Source organism: Rattus norvegicus, chromosome 1 (assembly GCF_036323735.1).
Source record: "Rattus norvegicus strain BN/NHsdMcwi chromosome 1, GRCr8, whole genome shotgun sequence".
NCBI lineage: Eukaryota > Metazoa > Chordata > Mammalia > Rodentia > Muridae > Rattus > Rattus norvegicus.
Genome location: NC_086019.1, coordinates 44,642,582 through 44,666,257, shown reverse-complemented (window position 1 = coordinate 44,666,257; position 23,676 = coordinate 44,642,582). Strand labels below are relative to the sequence as shown.

The following is a 23,676-nucleotide window of genomic DNA, read 5'->3' as shown; positions in this document are numbered from 1 at the left end:
GTGATGATGATGATGGAAATATGTTTTAATTCCATAGGTCTGAAAACATACCTGCTGTAAAGCTGGGATTAAATGGCAGGCCTCTTAATATCCAGTGCATTGACTAGCCCCCATTACTATGCTACTTACAAACTTGGCATTCCCCTTTGATGTGAGCCACTGAGAAATTCAGCTCTCCCAGCCTAACGCACAATCCTGAATGCTACTTGGGGTATTGCTCACTGGATTTGGCCAGTGATACTAGATTCTTTGTAGGAAAGATTGGTCACAGAATAAATTTAGTAAATTAAGCTAGTCCTTTGAAACTAAAACTGTCTTCCGTTTTAGATGCATTAGTTCCCAGAATTCCCAGACCGTGGGATAGATCTCGCTAAGTAAATGTTGGGACCTTCACAAGCATGCTTTTGCTTGTCCCTCCCTCCTTTTTAAACAAGCACCGTAGCCTCTGAAATTCAAAACAGTGCAAAAAGAATGTCCTATTTTCTCCTCTGATGCTGTCATGCTGAAGCTCCCTGCCAATGGAAACACTAAGATGCATGCTTTCAAAGCCAAAGGGTATTTTTTGAAAAAAGAAAACAAAAATCCAAGTCTGCACCATGGTGAAGAAACCACTCCCTGGAAATATGGAGACTTACAATATGCTGAATCACCTCATCCGGGGTAGCAGCAAATAAGCAAGTATCCCCTGTGTACCCCTCGCCCACAGTGAGCTGACTCATCCCGCATAGAGTAAGCCTCTCCCAAACATTGATTTGTTCTGCACCGAATGTCTAAAGCACCCACAAGAGGATCATCATGGACATAGCTTACATAGAGGTCAAGGTGTGGAATTCCATCTCACAAGGTTGTGGGGGAATTTCCTGAATAGCTCCTCTCAGCTACGCAAACTTTACCCAATCAAAAGGCTGGTTACCAATTGATGATAGGTTTCCTAGTCCCTATGTATGAGCCCAAGAGTGGGCATTAGGACTCTGGAACTTGTTTACAGCCTTCATTCATTAAGTCACAAAGTTATGGTTGGTCAAGCACAATGGGTGCTTTTGTTGGCACACTTTTGTCTTCTCGGCACTTGTTCACCAGGTTGTCCCTGCCTCCACGGTGGCAGAGAAGGAAGTCATTAGACCATCCAAACATTGGTATTTGTTTTCATTACCAGGTTTAGCCCTTCATAGTGTTCAGTACTATGGCTGCTTCCCATCATATCTAACACAGACCTGACAGGCTCCCATCTACTGTGACACTGTCAAAATAAAAACTAAATTGGCCTGTGTCTGTCCCAGGTGTATTCCATCAACCAGTCTTGAAATTTCATTTACAAAATAACAAAAAAGTAAATATTTCTTCTGTGGCTGAAGAGATGGCTCAGTTGTTGAGAGTGCTTGCTGTTCTAGTAGAGAACTCAGTTTCAGTACCCAGTACCCTTATGGCAGGTTACCACCATCCTTAACTCCAGTCCCAGGGGATCCGGTACCCTCTTCTGGTTTCTGTGGGCACCAGGCACACATTCGGTGTAGTTAAAAGTGTGTAGACCAAACAGTCATCTACATAAGATAAAAATAAATGAATCTTTTAGGAAAGGATATTTTTCTTTTCTTTTTTTTTTATTCATGTATTATATATAAGTACACTGTAGCTGTCTTCAGATACACCAGAAGAGGGCATCGGATCTCTTTACAGATGGTTGTGAGCCACCATGTGGTTGCTGGGAATTGAACTCAGGACCTCTGGAAGAGTAGTCGGGTGCTCTTAACTGCTGAACCATCTCTCCAGCCCCAAGGATATTTTTCTAAGTTTCACATTGCACAATTTAGATGTCCTATGGAAAGAATGGAAGTAACGAAATAAAATAACAGATAAAAGTATTGTGTGTGGAATATTTGATAGCATAAAAGAAAACGCAACATTGCAAAAGAACAGAAGAGAGAGGATTAATTTGCGTCAGCTCAGGTAAAGAGGAAGCCATCTTGGGAGCTAAGACACCTCCTGTGTACATTAGCCAGTTCAGTGCAGAACAAACAAAATGGCCTGCCTCAGTGGCAGCAATAGTGATTTATATGGTGTGGGCACCCTGAGGTGGGGAAAGGAAGAAAGAAGGCTGTGCAGTGAGCAGTGCCATGAGAGGGAAGGACCCGGAGGGGAGTCAGATGGCACCGCACCACATCATTGGCTTTGGAAAAAGGATGCTGTTCCCCTCCACTGCCTTGCCCTGTGGCATGTAAGAGAAACAGCCGGTGTAAAGCTCCCTGGAGGGGCAGTGCTGGGTACCAGGGAGAGCAATGTGAGGAGGTAGGGGTGGCGGGGGGAAGAAGAGATGTGTCATGGAAAGGTAGTCTCTCTGAGGACAGTCTGAAATGACACCTGCCAGTAAAGAAGCCCAGAGTCCTGGCCCAATAGGATGGTGAGATGGCTTAGTGGGTAAAGGCACCTGCCGCCAAGCCCCGAGGCCCTGAGTTCAGTCCCCCAGGTGGTGGTAGAAGAAGAGAATGAACTACATAGACCCATACAGCAGATGCAGAAATACGCAATAGACCCATACAGCAGATGCAGAAATACGCAATAACAAGTTTGAAAGGTGACTGTATGAGCAGTCAGGAGGCAAGGAGAGAATAGAGAGAACCATGCCAGTATTCTGCTCAATTTCTCCTTCTCTCTTCTATCCACTGAGGAGCTAATCCCAGGTACTGGTGCTGCCTGCCTTTAAGATGGATCTCCCCATGTGACTCAACTTAAGAGATTTACAAGCGTGACCAGAGTTTGACCTAATCTACATGCTCCCTAACAGGCATTCACAGAGCATTGTCTCTTAAGTAATTCTAACATGGTGTCAAGTTCATAATCAATATTAATTATCACATGCGTATTTGTATTAATATCTATATAGGATATATGGCCATCCATGGCACGGATGGGTGCCAGCATCTGTTGCTAAGTAGAAACCAAATACCTACCATTATTAGAATTTTTTTATAAAACCATATATATTACATAAAATATGGGCACTTTCCAATTATTCATTCTATAGGCGTCATTACAATGGTAGCCCCATGTGTTTCACTATGAGTAGAAGCCACGCCTGCCACACTTGAGGATAACACACAAAATTCTCATGGTATTTTTCCCTTAAATAAAATTGACTTTCTGGAGGCAACACCAGGTAGGGGAAGATTAGCCAACCTGGGATTAGACCAGTCTGGTTTGTCCTGGTTTGTCACATGTAAACATGAGGTGATGGCCAACCACTTAATCCCTCCAAGCTTCAGCTACTCCATTAGTGTCACATGATTAAGAGCATAAACAGGTCTTCATGTGCATACACACATGTTCACACGTATGTGAACCTGCATGTATGTTCACGTACATGTACGAAGGCCAAAAGTTAACCTCAACTGTCTTTCCTCAAGAGCCATCTACCGTGTCTGTTGAAATAGAGCCTATCACTGGGCTCTGGTTCTCAACAGTGAGGCTAGACTTGAAGACTGGTGAGCCCAGGGATGCTCCTGTCTCTACCTCCCTATCTGTGGGATTACAGCTGTGTACCATGTTTTATGTGGATGCTGGTACTGGACCTCAGGTCTTCAAGGTTGTATAGGACAAGCTTATTTCCCAGCTCTAGTGCAGATATGAACCTTTTATTTAGCCCATGGTCTACACATGAATAGTCCATAATGAGGTTATTCTGACCTCTTCACAAGTCTCAGTGTGAAGGGATTTCCTGGACATTGTGAAGATTTGCCCTTTGGATGCTTGCCAGTGTTCTCCTTAGTATGCCTTTGGTTGTTGTAACCTATGCTGCTGCTGCATTCTCTATCACTGCATCCCACCCACTCCACCCCACTTGGGCTTTCTGACTAACTAAAATCTTCTCGAAGGGTGTAACCACACAGCTAGAAAACCCTCAGAGCCTCAGAGCCATCTACTGCCCTCAGGTTTCTCTGCAGCTTAACATTGTTACTGTCAATCAGGCCTGTCCCCAAATGTGTCCCCCACTTCCATTCCACAGAAAATCACACGCACATGCTAACTGGGAAATCCCAGTCAAGGCATGAATGAGGAATGAGTCAATGCCCCTGCCAACTATCAACCACACTATTTCTGTACATCAGCTGCTAGGGCTGTAATGTTTCCACCCTGCTGGTCATGGTAGGAACACAGTCTAAATCACAAGCCAGAGCTGCAGTCTGATGGGTACATTTAAAGAATAGGGTGATTACTCACACTCCATTTCCAAGACAGCGTCTGTTCACTAAACCGGCGTTGATTTGCCCTGCTCAACCCAAGGTACTTGTTTTTCTACAAAAGCATTCACTAACTTGCTTATACATCACAAAGATGGGTTGAAGGAGAAACTCAAAACAGCTTTCCAACCACTCTGAGACTAGAAGAGCCCAGTGGTTGCTTTTCTCTTATGCTGTTATCTATAGTTTTGTACCAGTAATTATCTTCATTTTGAGGAAAAACAAAGATTTCCCCTTCCTGCAAAATAAGAAATGTTGATCCTCTAGCTGAACGTCAGCTTAAATAGATCTAGACTTTAACCATGTAGGTTCTTGTACGGTAAGTTAGTAATTCCACAGCTAATAAGCCTGTCAATGAACCTAAAACACTGTATTAGGGCTGGGAAGAAATTTTAACCCATAGAGAAAGGATATTTTTGAAACCTATCTTTAAAAGCATGTGTGTGCATGGAAATCAAGAACAAAGAGAGATTGAGTCACGATGAAAAAGTGTAATTTTGTTTTCTATGTATTAAAAATTAAGTTAATGGTTTTTTGGTTCATTTGTTTTGTTTTTCTGTTTTTTGAGACAGGGTCTCACTATGTAGCTTTGGCTATCCTGGAACGCTCTTTGTAGATGAGGCTGACCTGAAACTCATAGAGATCCATCTGCATCTGCCTCCCAAGTGCTGGGGTTAAAGGCATGCGCTACTATGCCTGGCACAAAGTAAATCTCTCTGCCAAGCTAAGCAGAAAATAAAGTAATGTGGAGAATCTACTCTCATGATGATTCTTTCAAAACACTGATAGATAGATAGATAGATAGATAGATAGATAGATAGATAGATAGATAGATAGATAGATAGATAGATAGATAGACAGACAGACAGGTAGATAGGTAGGTGGGTGGGTGGTTTGGTAGGTAGGAAGGTGAGTAGCTAGATCTTTAGCTAAGTGTACGTGACCATTTTCCATACTTGTACTGATGATATGAATACGATTTTGCCAGCATTGTTTTTTTGATTTGTTTTATTCTTCTCGATGTTTGTTTGTTTTTAAGACAAGGTTTCTCTATGTAGTCCTGGCTGTCCTGGAGCTTACTCTGAGCCTGCTTCTGCCTCCCAAGTTGAGTGCTGGAATCAAAGCTGTGAGAAAGCACACCCAGCAGTGACTGCATGTTTTCTTAAATTTCCTTTTCCTGAATGAAGTGACCGGGGGCTGGAGGGTGTTCAGTGTCAAAACCTAAAGAAGGAAAGAGCCCCAGGTTTGCACGCCCCCCCCCCATCTTGATTGAAAAACATTCATTCCATCCACAGAAACACTGGACAACTGTTATCAAAGTCCTTGGAAGGGCAGAATTACCAAAATATCTTACATGTAAGAAAATATTTATTTGTCAAAATAAGGGTAATTACACTCAGATTTTTTAGCCTGACTTAACTTTGTATTCCTGAGGTAGCACAGCCATCTAGTGGAGAGAACTTGAATAGCAGATTCTCTTACTGTAGGGATTTAAAGATGAAGCAAAAACAAGGTGAATGCATTCTCTTTTTTTAATTTTTTTTATTTTTTTTTTTTACTCTTTATTAACTTGAGTATTTCTTATTTACATTTCGATCGTTATTCCCCTTCCCGGTCTCCGGGCCAACATCCCCCTAACCCCCCCTCCCCTTCTATATGGGCTTCCCCTGCCCATCCTCCCCCCATTACACCCTCCCCCCAACAATCACGTTCACTGGGGGTTCAGTCTTGGCAGGACCGAGGGCTTCCCCTTCCACTGGTACTCTTACTAGGCTATTCATTGCTACCTATGAGGTTGGAGCCCGGGGTCAGTCCATGTATAATCTTTGGGTAGTAGCTTAGTCCCTGGAAGCTCTGGTTGGTTAGCATTGTTGTTCATATGGGGTCTCGAGCCCCTTCAAGCTCTTCCAGTCCTTTCTCTGATTCCTTCAACGGGGGTCCCATTCTCAGTTCAGTGGTTTGCTGCTGGTATTTGCCTCTGTATTTGCTGTATTCTGGCTGTGTCTCTCAGGAGAGATCCACATCCGGTTCCTGTCAGCCTGCACTTCTTTGCTTCATCCATCTTATCTAGTTTGGTGGCTGTATATGTGTGGGCCACATGTGGGGCAGGCTCTGAATGGGTGTTCCTTCTGCCTCTGTTCTAAACTTTGCCTCCCTATTCCCTGCCAAAAAGCAAATACACCCAGGAGGAGTAGAAGGCAGGAAATAATCAAACTCAGAGCTGAAATCAATCAAGTAGAAACAAAAAGGACCATAGAAAGAATCAACAGAACCACAAGTTGGTTCTTTGAGAAAATCAACAAGATAGATAAACCCTTAGCCAGACTAACCAGAGGACACAGAGAGTCTGTCCGAATTAACAAAATCAGAAATGAAAAGGGAGACATAACTACAGAATCAGAGGAAATTCAAAAAATCACCAGATCCTACTACAAAAGCCTACATTCAACATAACTTGAAAATCTGCAGGAAATGGACAATTTCCTAGACAGATACCAGGTACCAAAGTTAAATCAGGAACAGATAAACCATTTAAACAACCCCATAACTCCTAAGGAAATAGAAGCAGTCATTAAAGGTCTCCCAACCAAAAAGAGCCCAGGTTCAGATGGGTTTAGTGCAGAATTCTATCAGACCTTCATAGAAGACCTCATACTAATACTATCCAAACTATTCCACAAAATTGAAACAGATGGAGCACTACAGAATTCCTTCTATGAAGTCACAATTACTCTTATACCTAAACCACACAAAGACCCAACAAAGAAAGAGAACTTCAGACCAATTTCCCTTATGAATATCGACGCAAAAATACTCAATAAAATTCTGGCAAACCGAATCCAAGAGCACATCAAAACAATCATCCACCATGATCAAGTAGGCTTCATCCCAGGCATGCAGGGATGGTTTAATATACGGAAAACCATCAACGTGATCCATTATATAAACAAACTGAAAGAACAAAACCACATGATCATTTCACTAGATGCTGAGAAAGCATTTGACAAAATTCAACATCCCTTCATGGTAAAAGTCCTGGAAAGAATAGGAATTCAAGGCCTATACCTAAACATAGTAAAAGCCATATACAGCAAACCAGTTGCTAACATTAAACTAAATGGAGAGAAACCTGAAGCAATCCCACTAAAATCAGGGACTAGACAAGGCTGCCCACTCTCTCCCTACTTATTCAATATAGTTCTTGAAGTTCTAGCCAGAACAATCAGACAACAAAAGGAAATCAAGGGGATACAGATTGGAAAAGAAGAAGTCAAAATATCACTATTTGCAGATGATATGATAGTATATTTAAGTGATCCCAAAAGTTCCACCAGAGAACTACTAAACCTGATAAACACCTTCAGCAAAGTAGCTGAGTATAAAATTAACTCAAATAAATCAGTAGCCTTCCTCTACACAAAAGAGAAACAAGCCAAGAAAGAAGTTAGGGAAATGACACCCTTCATAATAGTCCCAAATAATATAAAATACCTCAGTGTGACTTTAACCAAGCAAGTGAAAGATCTGTATGATAAGAACTTCAAGCCTCTGAAGAAAGAAATTGAAGAAGACCTCAGAAGATGGGAAGATCTCCCATGCTCATGGATTGGCAGGATTAATATAGTAAAAATGGCCACTTTACCAAAAGCAATCTACAGATTCAATGCAATCCCCATCAAAATACCAACCCAATTCTTCAGAGAGTTAGACAGAACAATTTGCAAATTCATCTGGAATAACAAAAATCCCAGGATAGCTAAAACTCTCCTCAACAAAAAAAGGACTTCTGGGGGAATCACTATCCCTGAACTCAAGCAGCATTACAGAGCAATAGTGATAAAAAAAATTAAAAAAAAAAACTGCATGGTCTTGGTACAGAGACAGACAGATAGACCAGTGGAATAGAATTGAAGACCCAGAAATGAACCCACACATCTATGGTCACTTGATTTTTGACAAAGGAGCTGAATGCATTCTTATTTCATTACCTAACATATGATTGTACAACCCGAGATTTTGTGATGTGGCATAGTGCGATTGGCTGACTCTCTTGAGACCTGTGTATTTAGCCCAGACTGACCTTCAACAAACTTACTAACGTTGACCTTCAACCTCTGAGTCTCCAGCCCATGCCTCCCCAGTGTTGAGACTGCAAGCCTGCTCCACCACACCTGGTTTCCAGCAGACCTGGGAATTGAACACAAGTCTTCATGCATGTTAGGTACACATTCCACCAACCGAGTGACATCCCCAATCCCAGCAGTGCGTTCTTTTGTTTGCTTTAGCATTTCATTAGACACACTAAACGTATACACTTCTGTTGCCTGAAGTTTACAGACACAAATTGTACAAACTATTTGGTCCATTGACACCATCCAAAACCAGGTCATCCTACAAAAATGTGGAAATGGTGATTTCTCCATCCTAGGTTTAAAACTGACATACTCTGTATCAGAAATGGAAGGTGTTCCTCCCACGGAGTTAAGATCATCCCCCTTTTGAGAATGATGAAAAAGATAAAAACATCCCAGACAGCTTTTATAGCAAAAGGTGGTGGCCCTGCTGTAGAGGAAAGCATACCGGAGACCAGGCGGGAAATTAGAGGTCAGGCCCAGCCTGCTGCAGTTGTGGGTGCTGCACAAGTGAACCTGAGTTTCTGTGTCTTTGCAAATCAAGAGGTGCTGGTTAGTGAGTTAGTCCATAGTGCCTGAGGAGGGTGGTGCCTTTCTGAGTTGGCCGTGGAAATGGATTAATTGTGTGCACTTTACTGATTACTCACTTGCATGTTGCATAAGTATGTGCAATCATCTGCTCTTCCTGCATCACCATGGCTACTGCAAAGGTTTTGAGCTGTTTTCCACTCTCTTCTAGTGTCGTTTCTAAAAACTGTTTTCTTACAACAGTTGACCATCTTCCAAATGGACTGCATTATCTCTGATAATGAGTGAGGAAACCCATTGTTGGCTTCAGTTTCTCTCTTTCTACGATCCACAGTAGACAAGCAGTCCACCATCCACAGCCAGAGCCCGCTGTTCTTATTCTCTGGAATGGACTAAACACATTTCCCCCTTTTCAAAGTCACCATGCTCTAATTCGTCTTCACATTTGCCTTGGTTAATTTAGCCTGAGATGTTGATGTTCTCCTCCCTAAAGTGTTTAGACTTCTATCAAGATTCCCAGAGTGAGCACTGTGGGTGTGTCTCATTGTCTTTGTGCCTAAGGTTGGAAGATAGAAATGTTAATTTAAATGTTACCTACCTACCTTTAGTCCCAATACTCTGGAGGCAGAAGCAGGCTGATCTCTGTGAGTTCAAGACTAGCCTGGTCTACAGAAGGAGTTCCTGAGAAATCCTGTCCCGGGAAAGAAAGGAAGGAAGGAAGGAAGGAAGGAAGGAAGGAAGGAAGGAAGGAAGAAAGAAAGAAAGAAAGAGGAAGAGGGGAAGGGAGGGAGGGAGGGAGGGAAGGAGGGAGGGAGGGAGGGAGGGAGAGAGAAAGAAAGTTACCTAGTTACCTAGGTAGAAGGTGGGAAAACAACAAAAACAAAAACATGCCTAAGGAAGGAACAGTTGATTGTGGCTTACAAGATATAGTCCATCATGGCAGGAAGATCAAGACAGCAGGAGCAGGAAGCAGCAGGTCACATGACATCCACAGTCAAGAAACATCAATGAATGTGTCTTAGTGTTCAACTCACTTTCCCCATTTTGATAGTCTACAATTCCCTACCCAAAAGGAGTCCCACCTACAATCAAGACAGGTCTCCCTGTCCCAACTAATAGAATCAATATAACCCCCGCAGGCAAGCCCAGGAGTCCATTCCCTGGTGGTTCTCGGTTTTGTCAAATTGACAATGAACTCTACAAAACAGAGCGTTTTGAGAACTCACAGCTCTATGCTTGGTGCCTTCAGTTTCAACTTTTCAAACACATCGATGGCTTGAGATGTTGAGGGTAAATAGGAGTCATAATTTATTACCATCAAAATCAGCTCCAAGCCTCCATGCCTAGGGATCCTTGGAACAGAAACAAGAGAAGTGATTGTAGTTGGGTCAGGATCAGGTCAGGCAGGCAAAGCAGAAGCAATTCCTTGCTTATTTTCTCCAACTCAATCTCTAGATAATTTTTTTTTTAATTTTCAGTGCTTCCTCCTCTTTTCCCTCTCCCTCTCCCTCTCCCTCTCCCTCTCCCTCTCCCTCTCCCTCTCCCTCTCCCTCTCCCTCTCCCTCTCCCTCTTCCTCTCCCTCTCCTTCTCCTTCTCCTTCTCCCTCTTCCTCTCCTCCTCCCTGTCTCTCTTTCTGTCAGGGATGCACATGTGTGCATCCATGTTTACATGACAGAAGACAGGCATGCTCGAACACTAGAAGCCCAAGATTGATGTCAAATGTCTAGTTTTCCAACTTATTCTTTGAGACATGAGACAGAGCCTCTCCAACAAGCCCAGGAGCTCACCCATTTGGCTGGCTTTTCTAGCCAGCTGCCTCTGGGGATCCTCCTCCTATTTTCCGAGGCTCCCACTGCTTAAGTTCAATTTTTTTATTGAAGGGTAAGACTGTGCTCAGTATTAAATTAAGGGCGGCACTCGTGGTGAACAGTTAAGCATTTACTGAATGACTGTCATAACTAGTTTTAGTCCAAATGTGTACCCATATTTTACCATCTGTACAAACGAGAGATGTAAACACAATCCAATATTTATGCGGATGGCTCTAATATGGTAGCATTTGCGGTGTTTGTAAACATCACAGGAACAGACAGGGGAGCCAGGATTTATGCTCAGAATCGTGTGAATCATGCCCGTGGACTCCAGATTTGTTGCTCTACAGCAAAGGCAGAGGGAAGGGATTTCTAAGATAGGTTGCCTGAGATGAGCGGTAACCTCGGTTTTGTGCTGCACATTCTCTGGGACGCTGTATGGGAATGAGTGGCTTCCTATTACAGTGAGATCTTCGGTAAAAGTGACAAAAGGTGCATATTTGATGTATGAAGGATGTGACAGATATGTCAATATCTCACCCAAATGCCCACTCAAATCCCAGAGAAATACCTTTACTCAGCCACCGAGAGAAACTGGTGGATCTCATCAAGGACACGTGTCATACCTAAATGCATGGCAGGTAGAGACGGCCATGGCTTCCTAGGCTACCTCAGATTTCAAGCATGGTCTTAGTATCTCCATGCTTAGATTGAATCAAGCCCGCCTGTTCTCTGGGTCTCTCTCCTCTGGCTACATGGCATTAAAGACTTTGCTTCCCTAGCCCTGGCATGGTGGCCTTTCTGGGCTCTCCTTGGAGTGTTGGCAATATCAGTGACTCTTGGAACCAGCTAGGTGTTGCTTCTGCTTTCTAGAGTCTTTGGACTATGCCCCTTTACTCAGGGGATTACGTACCCAGGGTATCTGTACCAGCAAGCTTGCCACTACACCCCAGAGTGGGGTGAGGAAACTGTATCTTACTTCATTTTTAAGTTTTTCTTTTCCTTTGAGGTCTATGGTGCATCAAAATAAAGGCTCTTTCCCAACATCGATTAATCTCTTTTCTACCATGAGTATACTTTCTCCAGTTAATTTTCCCACCTCGTTAAACTCAAAGGCAGCGTCACCAATAGAAACCTGAAGTCTTTAGATCCTTCCCTAAGCTACATTCTCTCCATCTTTACCTCCCCCAACCTGACAGTTCAAGAATATGTTGATGAGACACCGTCTCTCAGTATCTCTAGCCAGACTTTCCAGGTTGAGAAGGACTCCTCATGAGTAACCCCCAACTCCAAAGGCTTTGTTTCTACCACAATCATATTTAATGGTATATGATGACTGTAAGCACTCAGTAAAAGTGCGGGCTACAGAGTTCAAACGCTAGCCATACAACACAGCTGGCACTCAACCTGCCAGACCACTCCAACCTTTACTTTCCTCACATGTAAAATGGGGATAATAATGTCAATGCAAAGAGAATGGTATCACTGAAAGATAGCTTCCACTGAATGAATGAACCAATGAAAGACATGTCATGGCACCTTCTTTTGCTTTGGTTGGATTCTCATGAGGCCCGTCATCTTAGACTCAACAGAAATATCATTTTATTAACTCAGGAGTTTCAGTTTCTACTGAGGAAGGACCACTGAGTCTTTCTTCTACCTTCCTTTTTGACAGGCAGGTAGGTGTCTTAACCAACTAAGGCCTGGAACTGTCCCACCTTCCCTTATGATGGTCTTTTTTTCTCCCTGGGTGATGCACACATAGGCCAGACTAGTCCGGATTAAAAGCAGATAAAGGCAGGTTTACTAGGAAGCAGCTCTGGGATAGAGCTCAGTGAAGTCGCACATCCAGGCTAAAGCAAGGGAGTTTTATAGAGCTTAGTCGAGGCTCGAGGACGCGCCAGCGATTGTGTCTATAATATGGATAAAAACTGAGCTGCTGGGTGGGCACTCTTGGGTGGGTTGCCAGAAACGTGAAAATGAGGAACAATGACATGTTAGCTGGGACTTTTCTCCACGCCAAGTAGATGGGAAGTTTTCTTGGTGCAAGTAGGGTTAGGGGAAAGAGGTCGGACAGGTTTTCCCAGCTTATGCAGGGTGAGCAGAAGTTCTAGCCTAACTTAAGATCTCTTCCACCGATGTCATTATCTCTAGGACCCTAGTTTCTGCCCCAAGGCACCATTAAGCTGAAGGGTACTTCATGCCAATCCACTCTCCTGGGTTAGTGGAGCACACAGGGCTTTCCCAGCTCCTGGCGTCTTACTCTGTGTCACAGTGCCGTCTCTTACTGCCTTCATTCCTGTTGCTGGGATGGAATATTCTGACAAATGCGACTTGAGGGAGAAAGGGCTTGTTTTTGCTCACAGTTCAAAATACAGTCTGTTATGGTCAGGAAGTCAAGTTAGCAGGACTTTGATGAAACTATCGAATCACAACCATAGTAAGAGAGGGGAGGGTGAATGCAAACATTTTTACATTGTCCAGCACCTATGGCTGAAGAACAACCCCACCCATAATCAAATTAGTTTCCCCACATCAATTGTCATAATAAAGATATTCCTCCCTCCCCTCTATACCCTTGGCCAGAGTCCCCTGTCCCAGATGGTTCTAGATCCTGTATAGGTGACAGTGGGAAGCAACCATCACGCTTACCCAATGGCCTCCTGCTCCGCACCCTCAGAATTTCTTCCTCGTCTCTGCCAAGACACTGGAGATTGACTGACATAGAATCCAGTGCAGCTGCTCAATCTCTCAAGATGGAGGAAAGAGATTCATGACAAAAATATGGCTTGGCTTAAGGGGAAGGCTGGTGCAGAAGTCTGCATTGACTTCTGGTGTATTCTACCTTCTTAGCTATTAATAAGGAGAAAGTAAATGAAAAAAACTGAACAGAATACAGCAAAATTCAAAATGGCTCTTGACTTTCTTAAAGGTAACACAATAATATGTCAAATATCAAAGCATATCCAGTCTTGAAACCATAAAGGTACAACTATGAAAAAGAATTTAAATAATTAGGTTACATATCATGGAGTCAGAGTGGATAGTAATATCTGTGTGAAGATTCTGATTTATTTTATGATTTATTTAAAAGTTAGTATAGACTTACCAACTTTCACACTCCACCACCATTTAAAAGTGTTATTCCTCTCTGTGTGTCTTTTGAATAATCCCACAAGGTCGGCAGTGAAAACCCCATGAGACATGGTTCTCCTGCGAAAGAGATGCTTTTCTTTGGCTTTTGCAATTGCCTTGACAAAGTGTGTTACATTACAGCCTCACTGTCAGGAATGAAGAAAGAGGAGACTCTTCGGGGAGACCCCCACACACCACCAAAATGGAGAGCATCCAGGTCCTAGAGGAATGGTGAGTGTTGGGGCAGGGAGAGTCAGTTCTGTGTTTAAAAGCCACGTACGTCCACCCAGTTCCCGAGCACCATCTCTCTGTGGTCCTCTCACAAATGGTTCTGTGAAATGAAAAGAGACTCAGCCTGAAAGGTCTCTTCTGTGATTGCAATGATTTCTCACTGGGTCTCCAAGCTGGCACATTGTCTCAGATGATCTTTCTCTGTTAGTAAAGACAATTGCATGAATTATCACAGACAAGCCTTAATTTTACTCTTGTTGGCTGAAAGTACTTCTTACTCATTGATCTTTTTAGCCGGTATACAGGTCTGTGTACCATGTTCATGCTCAGTTGACAGGGAAGCCTGAGTGGGACTTGAATACCCTGGAACTGGAGTTACACAGTAGTTGTTCACAGCCATTTGGGTACTGAGCATTGTACCTGGGTCCTCTGGAAGAGCAGTCTGTGTGCTCTTAACTGCTGAGCTATTCTTCCATCCCCACGGGAAATATTTTTAAAATTCATCTTCATTTTATAAGAGAAGGATCTGAACACCGCACATACACACACACACACACACACACACACACACACACACACAAACACACACGTACAAGTACACATGCACAGGTATACACTCTCTGGATGACCAAAATCAACCACTAAAAATACCCAGCTCACCAGATCCTGGTTTTGTAACCATCTGAACATACTTCATCAAAGTCTTTCTAAAATGAGAAGTTGAAAAGCAATTTTTAGAAGATAAAATTTAATTGTGAGTTGGTGGCTCACATCACTATAAATCTATAAATGCCTCCTTTTTTGCTTTTTATTGAAATTTTAATATTTGAATATGAGTCTCATTGTGATGTTAAACATTTGGACATTTAATTTTATTGAGAGAAAGTGTGTGTGTGTGTGTGTGTGTGTGTGTGTGTGTGCGTGTGTGCATCAGATGGATGTGTGTATGGATATACGTGTGGTCATGCTCTCCCATGTGTGTATTGTGGATCTTAGAGGGAAACACTAAGTGTCCATCTCTATCACTCTCTACCAATTTTTAAAGCAGGGTCTCTCGTTGAACCTGGAGCTCAAGGTTTTTGCTAACCCTACTGGTTTGTGAGTCCCCAGCGTCTGCCTCTCTCTCCTCTTTCCCCCAAACACTGGGGCACATCATCTTACCTGGCTTTTTACATGGGTGCTGGGAATTCGAACTCGGGTTCTCATGCTTAGAAAGCACTTTACCCACTGAACTGTCTCCCCAACCCCAAACCTAATATCATAAATGAATAAAGAGGTTTAGACATCATGGGACAGCGACAAATCTATTTAAAATCCTTGGTCAAAAAATTAAGAAAATTAAAACATAGTGCCCCTCCTAACCTAATATATATTTGAGACAAAAGCCAAGATTCTGTTAAAGATTTCTGTTAGAAAATAAAAATCTCCAAGACCTGTGCCTCTCCTCCTTTGGTGTGAGGACAAATGGACTGGTGACTGGTGATCTTGGCAATAGAGTAGTGATCTTTATTATATGTTGTCCAGAAAAATCCTTCTTGCTGTTCCAAAAGTCCTCTACCTTTCAAGGAATACTTTGAGCATTGGGGGGTGTTTTGTGCTCAATGAACAAAGTATATCCTTGTTTTAGGAATGGCTACTGGAGATGAAAAACCCTCTTATGGTTGGACAATGCAAATGAGGGAGAAAAAAAGGGGGTTCACAGTGTTCCCATCCATTTACAAGAAATTGCTAAGACACATCACCACTTGCAGAATTCATTAGGAGTGTCTGACAGCCATGGGCATGTGGGATGCACCCCCTTACAGTTCTAACCCTCAGCTCCCTTCCTTGCTTCTCGCACCCACTGGATCAATTTGTCAAGGCTCAAATCAAGCCAGGCGGAATGGCAAAATCCTGACCAGTAGAGGGCAGCACAAGACTACAAATTTGAAACCATCAGCTGCTTCTGCCAGCAGACGGGTCAATGTTGTTCCTAATGGCTTCATTCTGTCTCTGCAGCCAAAACCCCACTGCAGATGAAGTCTTGTCCTGGTCTCAGAATTTTGACAAGATGATGAAGGCTCCTGCAGGAAGAAACCTTTTCCGAGAGTTCCTCCGAACAGAATACAGCGAGGAGAACCTACTCTTCTGGCTGGCCTGTGAAGACTTAAAGAAGGAGCAGAACAAGAAAGCTGTTGAAGAAAAGGCCAGGATGATATACGAGGATTACATTTCTATACTGTCACCGAAAGAGGTAAGAACCCAGGGGGCACTTCCCTTCACAGCCCCCACACCCTCCCACCCACCCCCACCCCCACCCCCACCCCTACCCTCACCCCCCAGTCCCCTGGCCTTATTAAAGGCCAGGTCTCCCCCACTGTGCTTTAGTTATTTATGTCTGGCTAAGTGGTGTGTGACACGTACTTCCTTTCTATAATTCTGTGCAGAAATAAGTAAATTGCTATGTTTTAAAGTGGGTGGTGATGCTTTTCAAAACAAAATGCTCAGACCATGTGCCTGAGACTCACCCGAGTCATTTATCTAGAAAGCAAATCTTTGAAGCCTATCCAGGAATTCTTTCTGTGTGTGTGTGTGGGGGGGGGGGTGTCTGTGTGTGGGGGTGTCTGTGTGTGGGTGTGTACATGCCTACTGGTGCATGTGCATTAGGAACCATGCTCAATTCACCTTCCACCATATTCATGGGGGCAGGGTCTTGCAGTCAAACCTAGAGCTCCCCAACCTGCTTGCTCTGGGGAGTTCCTGTCTTCTGCTTCCAGGGCTAGAATCATGGGACTACCACACCCATCAGGCATTTCTTTTTCTTTTTCTTTTTTTGTTTTTTATTCTTTAATCCCTTTTAAATAGTCCAGTCTTCATCCCCTTCCTGATCTCCCTCCCCCCACCAATCCCCATTTCATATCTCTCCCCCAACCCCAGTCTCCAAGAGGATGTCCCCATCTCTCCATCCCTACCAGCCCCCCACCCTCAGGAGACCTCCCCACTCCCTGGGGCATCAAGTCTCTTGAGGGTTAGGTGCATCTTTTCTCACTGAGTCCAGACCTGGCAGCCCCCTGCTGTAGATGTGTCAGGGGCCTCTTATCAGCTGGTGTGTGCTGCCTGGTTGATAGCTCAGTGTCTGAGAGATCCAGTGGGTCCAGGTCCGCTGAGACTGCTGGTTTCCCCATGGGGCCGCCTCCTCCTCAGCTTCTTCAACTTTTCCCCAGTTCAACCTCAGGGGCCCCCGGCTTCTGTCCATTGGTTGGTGTTAGTGTCTGCATCTGACTCTTTCAGCTGCTTGTTGTGCCTCTCAGAGGGCAGCCGTGCTAGGCTCCTGTTTGCAAGCACACACAGCATCAGTAACAGTGTCAGGCCTTGGGGCTTCCCCTTGAGCTGGACCTCCTTTCCCTCAGGCTCTTCTCCATTTTTGTCCCTGCAGTTTTTTCAGACAGGAACAATTTTGGATCAGAGTTTTTGACTGTGGGGTGGCAACCACATCCCTCCACTTGATACTCTGTCTACTGGACGTGGACTCTACAAGTTCCCCCTCCCCACTATAGAGCACTTCATCCAAGGTCGCTCCCTTTGAGTCCTAAGAGTCCCTCACCTCCCAGGTCTCTGGTTCATTCTAGAGGGTCCCCCCCTCCTCTGACCTCTCAAGGCTGCCTGTTTCCATTCTTTCTGCTGGCCCTCAGGATCAGTCCTGCCCTCCCCTCAATACCTGATCATGGTCCCCTCCCCTTCCTGTCCCCTCTCCCATCCTCACCCCAACCCCCACCCTGTAATTGTTTTCTTCTCCCTTTCTTTCTATTAGTTTCTGGAAATGGAATCTAAACTTTAGTCCTCATGCTTGCAAGGCAATTCCTGTAACTGCTGAGCCATCCCCACACCGCACCCCTGCCAAGCACTACTTAACCTGGACCTTTGGAAACCCAGCCCAGGATTCTGTGCTTGTGTCCAGCTGTTGGCATAGATGCCTGTTGGAAAACATTTCTCTGGGTGGCAACTCAAAACAAACAAACAAAAAATAAAACCACATAGCATCCATGTTGACTCTTAAGCTGGGACACCCCATCTCCCCCCCATATTGAAAGTCTCCCTCCCTACCTTTCTTTGCCACTAACTCTTGGATAGAGATGGGGAATAGAAATGATTTTACTTCCCACATGCTTTCTTTTTTTTTAATTTTTTATTATATATTTCTTTCCTTACATTTCAAAGGTTATTCCCCTTCCCGGTTTCCTGTCCATAAGCCCCCATTCTCCCCTCGCCCTCCCCCATATGGGTATTCCCCGTATACATCGCCCTTATTGCCCACCCCCATATTCCCCTGCACTGGGGGATCCAACCTTGGCAAGACCAAGGGCTTTCCCTTCCACTGGTGCCCCAACAAGGCTATTCTCTGCTACATATGCAGTTGGGGCCCTGGGTCAGTCAGTCTTTCTGTAGTGGTTTAGTCCCTGGAAGCTCTGGTTGGTTGGCATTGTTATTTTTATGGGGTTGCAAGCTCCTTCAACTCTTTTAATACTTCCTTTAATTCCCCCAAGGGGGTCCTATTCTCAGTTCAGTGGTTTGCTGCTAGCATTGACCTCTGTATTAGACATGCTCTGGATGTGTCTCTCAGGAGAGATCTATATTCAGTCCCTTTCAGCATGCATGTTTTTTTTTTTCATGACTTTCAGATTTATTCAATCTCCATAAACATTTCTGAAAACTAAAAAAAAATTCTATTATAAAACTAATAAAGATCATTGAACTATTCTACAAATTCAAGATTTAAAAGTACAATGTAGCACTGATGGGCAAACAAAAGCAATGTAAGGAAATTCTTTTTTTTATTATTATTATTTTTTTTATTAACTTGAGTATTTCTTATATACATTTCAAGTGTTATTCCCTTTCCTGGTTTCCGGGCAAACATCCCCCTCCCCCCTCCCCTTCCTTATGGGTGTCCCCCTCCCAACCCTCCCCCCATTGCCGCCCTCCCCCCATAGTCTAGTTCACTGGGGGTTCAGTCTTAGCAGGACCCAGGGCTTCCCCTTCCACTGGTGCTCTTACTAGGATATTCATTGCTACCTATGGGGTCAGAGTCCAGGGTCAGTCCATGTATAGTATTTAGGTAGTGGCTTAGTCCCTGGAAGCTCTGGTTGCTTGACATTGTTGTACTTTTGGGGTCTCGAGCCCCTTCAAGCTCTTCCAGTTCTTTCTCTGATTCCTTCAACGGGGGTCCTATTCTCAGTTCAGTGGTTTGCTGCTGGCATTCGCCTCTGTATTTGCTGTATTCTGGCTGTGTCTCTCAGGAGCGATCTACATCCGGCTCCTGTCGGTCTGCACTTCTTTGCTTCATCCATCTTGTCCAATTGGGTGGCTGTATATGTATGGGCCACCTGTGGGGCAGGCTCTGAATGGGTGTTCCTTCAGTCTCTGTTTTAATCTTTGCCTCTCCCTTCCCAGCCAAGGGTATTCTTTTTCCTCATTTAAAGAAGGAGTGAAGCATTCACATTTTGATCATCCGTCTTGAGTTTCGTTTGTTCTAGAGATCTAGGGTAATTCAAGCATTTGGGCTAATAGCCACTTATCAATGAGTGTATACCATGTATATCTTTCTGTGATTGGGTTAGCTCACTCAGGATGATATTTTCCAGTTCCAACCATTTGCCTACGAATTTCATAAACTCGTTGTTTTTGATAGCTGAGTAATATTCCATTGTGTAGATGTACCACATTTTCTGTATCCATTCCTCTGTTGAAGGGCATCTGGGTTCTTTCCATTTTCTGGCTATTATAAATAAGGCTGCAATGAACATAGTGGAGCACGTGTCTCTTTTATATGTTGAGGCATCTTTTGGGTATATGCCCAAGAGAGGTATAGCTGGATCCTCAGGCAATTCAATGTCCAATTTTCTGAGGAACCTCCAGACTGATTTCCAGAATGGTTTTACCAGTCTGCAATCCCACCAACAATGGAGGAGTGTTCCTCTTTCTCCACATCCTCGCCAGCATCTGCTGTCACCTGAGTTTTTGATCTTAGCCATTCTCACTGGTGTGAGGTGAAATCTCAGGGTTGTTTTGATTTGCATTTCCCTTATGACTAAAGATGTTGAACATTTCTTTAGGTGTTTCTCAGCCATTCGGCATTCCTCAGCTGTGAATTCTTTGTTTAGCTCTGAACCCCATTTTTTAATAGGGTTATTTGTTTCCCTGCGGTCTAACTTCTTGAGTTCTTTGTATATTTTGGATATAAGGCCTCTATCTGTTGTAGGATTGGTAAAGATCTTTTCCCAATCTGTTGGTTGCCGTTTTGTCCTAACCACAGTGTCCTTTGCCTTACAGAAGCTTAGCATGCATGTTTTTAGCTTCATCAATCTTATCTAGTTTTGGTGGCTGTGTATATATGGGCCACGTGTGTGTCAGGCTCTGAATGGCCGTTCCTTCAGTTGCTGCTCTAAACTTTGCTTCCACATCCCCTCCTATGCATATTTTCCCCCTTTTAAGAAGGAGTAGGAGTGGGGTTGGGGATTTAGCTCAGTGGTAGAGCACTTGCCTAGGAAGCGCAAGGCCCTGGGTTTGGTCCCCAGCTCCAAAAAAAAACAACAAAAAAAAAAAAAAAAAAAAAAGAAGGAGTAGGAGCATCTGCATTTTGGTCATTCTTCTTCTTGAGCTTCATGTGGTCTGTGGATTGCTTCTTGGGTAATTGGAGCATTTGGACTAATATCCACTTATCAATGAGTGCATACCAAGTGTGTTTTTCTGTGATTGAGTAACCTCACTCAGGATGATATTTTCTAGTTCATTCCATTTGCCTATGAATTTCATGAAGTCATTGTTTTTGATATCTGAGTAGTACTCCATTGTATAGATGTACCACATTTTCTGTATTCATTCCTCTGTTGAGGGGCATCTGGATTCTTTCCAGCTTCTGGCTATTATAAATAAGGCTGCTATGAACATAGTGGAGCATGTGTCTTTGTTGTATGTTGGGGCACCTTTTGGATATATGACCAAGAGAGGTATAGCTGGGTCCTCAGGTAGTGCAATGTCCAATTTTCTGAGGAACCTCCAGACTGATTTCCAGAATGGTTGTACCAGTTTGCAATCCCACCAACCACGGAGGAGTGTTCCTCTTTCTCCACATCCTCGCCAGCATCTGCTGTCACCTGAGATTTTTATCTTAGCCATTCTCACTGGTGTGAGGTGAAATCTCAGGGTTATTTTGATTTGCATTTCCCTGATGACTAAGGATGTTGAACATTTCTTTAGGTGCTTTTTGGTCATTCGATAATCCTCAGCTGAGAACATTTTGTTTAGCTCTGAACCCCATTTTTTAATAGAGTTATTTGTCTCCCTGCAGTCTAACTTCTTGAGTTCTTTGTATATTTTTGATATTAGACCTCTATCAGGTGTAGGATTGGTAAAGATCTTTTCCCAATCTGTTGGTTGGCATTTTGTCCTAATGACAGTGTCTTTTGCTTTACAAAAGCTTTGCAGTTTTATGAGATCCCATTTATTGATTCATGATCTTAAAGCATAAGCCATTGGTGTTTTGTTCAGGAAATTTTCCCCAGTGCCCATCTGTATGCTTTCTAAGAAGTGCTAGCCTGTTTTCCTAGTTATTGGTAGGAACTTCTTCTAGCAATCATATTAAGTTTGCAAACATCAATTTGTTCTTGAAAAATGTTCCCCTCAAGGGGTTAGATAGAATAATGTGCTGATCCAGGCCCCTGGGTCCTAGGTAATCAGACTCCAGGTGTGCTTACCAACCTCCAGAAAGCACAGTGGCTTCAAAAAGTCTTTCTCTTCTCCTCACTACCATGTCTTGTCTTTTCTGTCCATGATGCTTACCTGCACATTTTAATGTCCAGAGCTGGTATTTTCTTCTCCCAGAGTTTAGTCTCTTGAGCATTAATTACCTGGCCGAAGTCCCCTAGAACAGTACTGTGGGCATCAGTGTTTTGGGAAGCTCTCCTCTGTGGGATGCCATCCTCTCTACCCCAGCTCCTTCTCTGAGACATGTAAAATCTAGATTCTTTCCCACTCCCTAAATTGTGGATGTGACCAACTGTTTCGCTTCAAATGAATCCCTCCTAAATCACTTCTATTTTCATATCGAAATGCTATCTGTATTCCAGAATCCTCCAGCAGTATTTTCTCTGCAAATTGATAAACCTTCTGTCCAAGTTGCTTTTCTGTTGCTGTGATAAAACACTGAGCAAAAGCAACCAGTGGGAGGAAGGGGTAAACATTTCATTTCCCAGAAGACCAATATAAAAATCATTATTGTTGCAGGGTACTGACTGTTGGACTGTCTATGGTTTACCTTGGTATTCCATTAGTGTTAATATTAGAAAATATGTTGTTAGGTTTCGATCCATGTAATTGTCAAAGTGATTTGTTTTTAGTCCTAAATAATTTAACTTGACACCAATTACACCAATAACTAACCCACAAGCAACTGTTAGACTAGATTTCACTACGTAGGTTGCTAAGGAGAAAATAATCCTCTCTTGGCCACAAATCCTCAGTTTTGTTCTCCACAGAAACAAGTTCTCCTGGGTGTAGAAGTAAGAGAACTGTGGCAAAACTATGGGCATGTGTTGTTTGGCAGGCACATGACAGTGACATTTCAGAATGGGATAAGTCAGTTTAATTTCCAATGCTCTATTTTTTAAAGATTTATTTATTTCATGTATATGAGTACACTATAGCTGTCTTCAGACACAGCAGAAGAGGGCGTCAGATTCCATTACAGATGGTTGTGAGCCATGTGTTTGGGTAGAAACAGACAAAGATGTATTTAAAGAAAATAAAAAGCTTAGGGAAAGCTCTACACATTTTATTATTTTGTAGCTGATGGTAACTTCATACAGCATGAAAAATGTAAATAGTTCATTTAGAAAATATTTTTTTAAAGAAGCCATGCAACTATCTTTAGATTTATTTTATTTACTATGCATACAGCATTCTTCTTAACCTATGCCTGCAAGCCAGAAGAAGGCACCAGATCTCATTATAAATGGTTGTGAGCTACCATATGGTTGCTGGGAATTGAACTGTGGAAGAGCAGCCAGTGCTCTTAACTTCTGAGCCATCTCTCCAGCCCCACAAAACATGGTATTTTTTTATTGGCTATTTATTTATCTACATTTCAAATATTATCCCCTTCCAGGTTTCCCCTCTGTGAACACCCTATTCCGTCCTCTCTCCCCTCTTGCTTCTATGAGGGTGCTCCCCAACCCATCCACTCACTTGCCTCACCGCCCTAGCATTCCCCTACACTGGGGCATTCAGCCTCTGCAGGACCAAGGGCTTCCCCTCCCATTGATGACAATCCTCTGCTACCTATGCAGTTGGAGTCATGGGTCCCACCATGTGTACTCTTTGGTTAGTGTTTTAGTTCCTCTGAGCAGTGGTGGTGGGGGTAGGAGGTGTCTGGTTGGATGATATTGTTCTTCCTATGCAAACCCCTTCAGTTCCTTCAGTCCTTGCCCTAACTCCTCCATTGGGGTCACCATGCTCAGTACCATGGTTGGCTGTGAGCATCTGCATATGTATTGATCAGGCTCTGGCAGAGCCTCTCAGGAGACAGCTATAATCAGGCTCCTGTCAGCAAGAGCTTCTTGGCATCA

At 43.4% G+C, this 23,676-nt stretch overlaps 1 protein-coding gene across 3 annotated transcripts in view; it reads left to right on the top strand.

The window, feature by feature from the left end:
• The window catches only part of Rgs17 (regulator of G-protein signaling 17), a 102,375-nt gene that overhangs the window by 63,700 nt on the left and 14,999 nt on the right, over positions 1-23,676 (top strand). For all 3 annotated transcript variants that reach the window (XM_006227854.5, XM_006227855.5, NM_001107459.1), the window contains 2 exons: positions 13,985-14,074; positions 16,073-16,307. In XM_006227854.5, coding sequence (XP_006227916.1) covers positions 13,985-14,074; positions 16,073-16,307 — 325 coding nt within the window. The remainder of the gene's footprint in view (positions 1-13,984; positions 14,075-16,072; positions 16,308-23,676) is intronic.